General features: G+C 41.6%; 1 protein-coding gene across 1 annotated transcript in view; it reads left to right on the forward strand.

Annotated features, from left to right (window-relative positions):
• Calhm6 (calcium homeostasis modulator family member 6) overlaps window positions 1-2,404 on the forward strand; it is a 52,032-nt gene extending 49,628 nt beyond the window's left edge. The window contains exon 2 of the mRNA XM_004648378.2: window positions 35-2,404. Within this exon, the coding sequence (XP_004648435.1) occupies window positions 35-424 (390 nt within the window). The 3' untranslated portion in view covers window positions 425-2,404. The remainder of the gene's footprint in view (window positions 1-34) is intronic.
• Window positions 2,405-2,988: the final 584 nt, after the last annotated feature.

The following is a 2,988-nucleotide window of genomic DNA, read 5'->3' on the forward strand; positions in this document are numbered from 1 at the left end:
CTTTCATATGTCCCAATATTTTTTTCTTCCTAAGATTCTAGGATGGTTCCTGATTTGTTCAGCATCTTTCTTCTCTCTGCTCACCACTTGCTATGCACGCTGCCGGTCTAAAGTTAGCTATCTGCAGCTCAGTTTTTGGAAGACATATGCACAAAAGGAACAGGAGCATTTGGAAAATACATTTGTGGACTATGCCAACATGCTGAGTGAGAGGAATCTGAAGTCCTTTTTTGAAAACAAGAGGCCAGATGTCTTTCCCATGCCTACCTTTGCTGCCTGGGAGGCTGCTTCAGAACTGCATTGTTTCCACCCAAGCCAGCAACATTACAGCACCCTCCACAGGGTGGTGGACGATGGCCTGGTGCCCTGCCCCCAGGATGCTGAGACCACAAGGATTCTTGTGGGTACTGCCCAGGATTTGTAGCGTCCCCACTGTCACTGACTTGCAGTGTTGAGCAGTGCATCCATTCTGACAGCCTCCTGCTGAGTCCATAGCAACTCTGCATCTCTGTATTTTCTCAAAGTTAGAAGATTTTTTCTAAAATATGAGAAAAAGGGAAACATCTTGGAAGCTCTCCAGTGTAGTAAATGTCAGGATGTGATGAAATTGATTTGAATGACGATCTTGCCTGGATGGGGACTGGGCTCAGGAGGTGCAAACACTGATCCAAGTTCTAAGACTTTATGATTCAGCAAACAGCTTTATGCAAGTGGTTCCTCACTCTTTGTAAATATGAATCTTGGTGTTTGGGGGCTGAGACAGTGGCTTCTGAGGGAGCCAGAAACTCTGACTGTGGACTTCTGGATGCTGTGGCATCAGAGGCATTGTCAGCAGGAGTCCTTGTTGTTCAAAGCAAGCCTAATGTGACCTGTGCCTTATGTGGTATATGAATTTCTCCCATTTGAAATTACTTCTCATAGAATCAAAAGACGCCAGTTCTCAAAAATAGCCAATTACAAGAACAAAATGTGTAAAATCCAGAGATTTTAGAAACATGTTTTCACTGAATACTGAAAGTATGTCCCTGTTGTGTGTCCTGTGCACTTTTGCCTTCACAGACCAGTTTCTACACTCATGCATGAATGTATTGATAGAAATACACATAATATATATTCAAACACTACTCAACCTAAAACTTCATCTATCGTCTTCTGGATTTAAAATTAAAAGCATTATTATGGGCTCTCATGTGGCATAATGCCTATTATTCCACCAGTATATCTCAGTGAATTTGGGTTACTATAACACAGCGTCATGGACTGAATGGCTTATAAATGATTCAGATTCATCTCTCACAGTTCTAGAGGTTGGGAATTCTGAGATCAGAATGCCACATGTTCATGTTATAGAAGGGCCACCTATTTTGCAGGTTGCTAAATTCTTGCTGAATCCACTCATGGTGGAAAGAAGAGATAGGCTCCCATGGACACCTTTTTATAAGGGTACCAATCCCAGAGAAGGCTCTGTCCTCATGATATAATTATCACTAAAGGCAGGACCTTCTAATAGCCTTGGGAGTTTAGAGTTTCAACACATGAGTGGGATGGAAGGGTACAAATATTAAGACTGATTAAGGGTAAACTGTTCTAACTTAAGGTCTGGGAACACTGATTGAAGTATTACTTTTATTAAGCTATTTTGCAGTTTTGCATTTATCAGAAATGATGCAAAACTTGCATCCTGCTATGTGATATATATCCATAATGGTGTGTGTGTGTGTGTGTGTGTGTGTGTGTGTGTGTGCATGCTTGTACACACAAATTCTCCTTGAGTATCTGAGTGGAACTATGCTCACATCTTGCATCACTGGGCACTATAGATAAGGACTCCTTATTACCTATGGATATCATCTCCTTATTACCATAGCTCATGATGACAAACTGAATTTATAACCCTACAGAGTATGTCTACAATTCTGTGTCGTATAAGAAGAAAAAGATATTGTGACTTCATGCTCATTCCTGTCAGAACTTCTATTAACCTTGAAATTTCCACAATGTGTCTTTTCATATAGCAATGAGATGAAAAGTAGCCTCAGGATGGGAACTGGCTACAAAAGGAATTGCCATGTGATTACAAAGTTGAAAGTTTTAGCCCCATTCTTGGACCTCCAGGGAACAGAGAAGGGCTGACCATTGAGTTGGTCACCACAGTTCACAAGGTAATCAATCATGCTAACATAATGAAGCCTCCACAAAATCTTTCCAAAGGATAGGGTTCTGAGAGAGCTAACAAATGGAAGGTGGCATTTGCAAAGGAGGCACAGAAGCTCTCTCTCCCTTTTGCCCACACTTGTCTGTAAGCATTGCTGCCATTTGGCTGTACCTGAGTTGTGTCTATTACGTAAAACAAGCAATAGTAAGCCAAGCACTTTCCTGAGAGCTGAGAACCACCCTAGCATATAATTCACTCACGAGAAACTGATTTGGAGCGAGGAAAGGAGGGAGACAGGGAGAGAGACAGAGAGACAGAAGATAAGGTATTACAGGGGGCAGAAAAACACAATAAAGAGACAGAAAATGCATCAGAGACAAATGCTTCTCTTTAAGCCTTCTTGAATTGGAGCTCCTTTTCCTTTGATTCTGCTGAGCTGGAAGATAGCATATGGGAATCAGCCTCTGTTTGTATATCTCTTGGGCTGAGTGAAAGATAAAAGCAGTTCTACAAAAGTAGCTTAGTTATAGCAAGTTGACAATTAAGGAGTTAACTCTGGGCACCCTAAACTCCAGAGGTTTCCTACAGTTATAAAGCTTATATTCATAACAATCACTGCCTCATTCAAGAATATTCACGCTGGCTAAAAGGAAGCTAGCAGCCTGGGTACTTGTGAACTGCAGCTTAGTAAGCAGCAGAGGAGCTCATCCTCCTATTCCGAGGAGGAGTCACCCCAGGATGTGTCAGGTACTTTTTCTGATTCCTGGTCTTAATTCCTTTAGAACAAGGCTTTAACTCAAGAGGAAAACAGATTCAAGAAATCATGTCTGTCC

The sequence above is a fragment of the Octodon degus genome, unplaced genomic scaffold (assembly GCF_000260255.1).
Source record: "Octodon degus isolate 3935 unplaced genomic scaffold, OctDeg1.0 scaffold00395, whole genome shotgun sequence".
NCBI lineage: Eukaryota > Metazoa > Chordata > Mammalia > Rodentia > Octodontidae > Octodon > Octodon degus.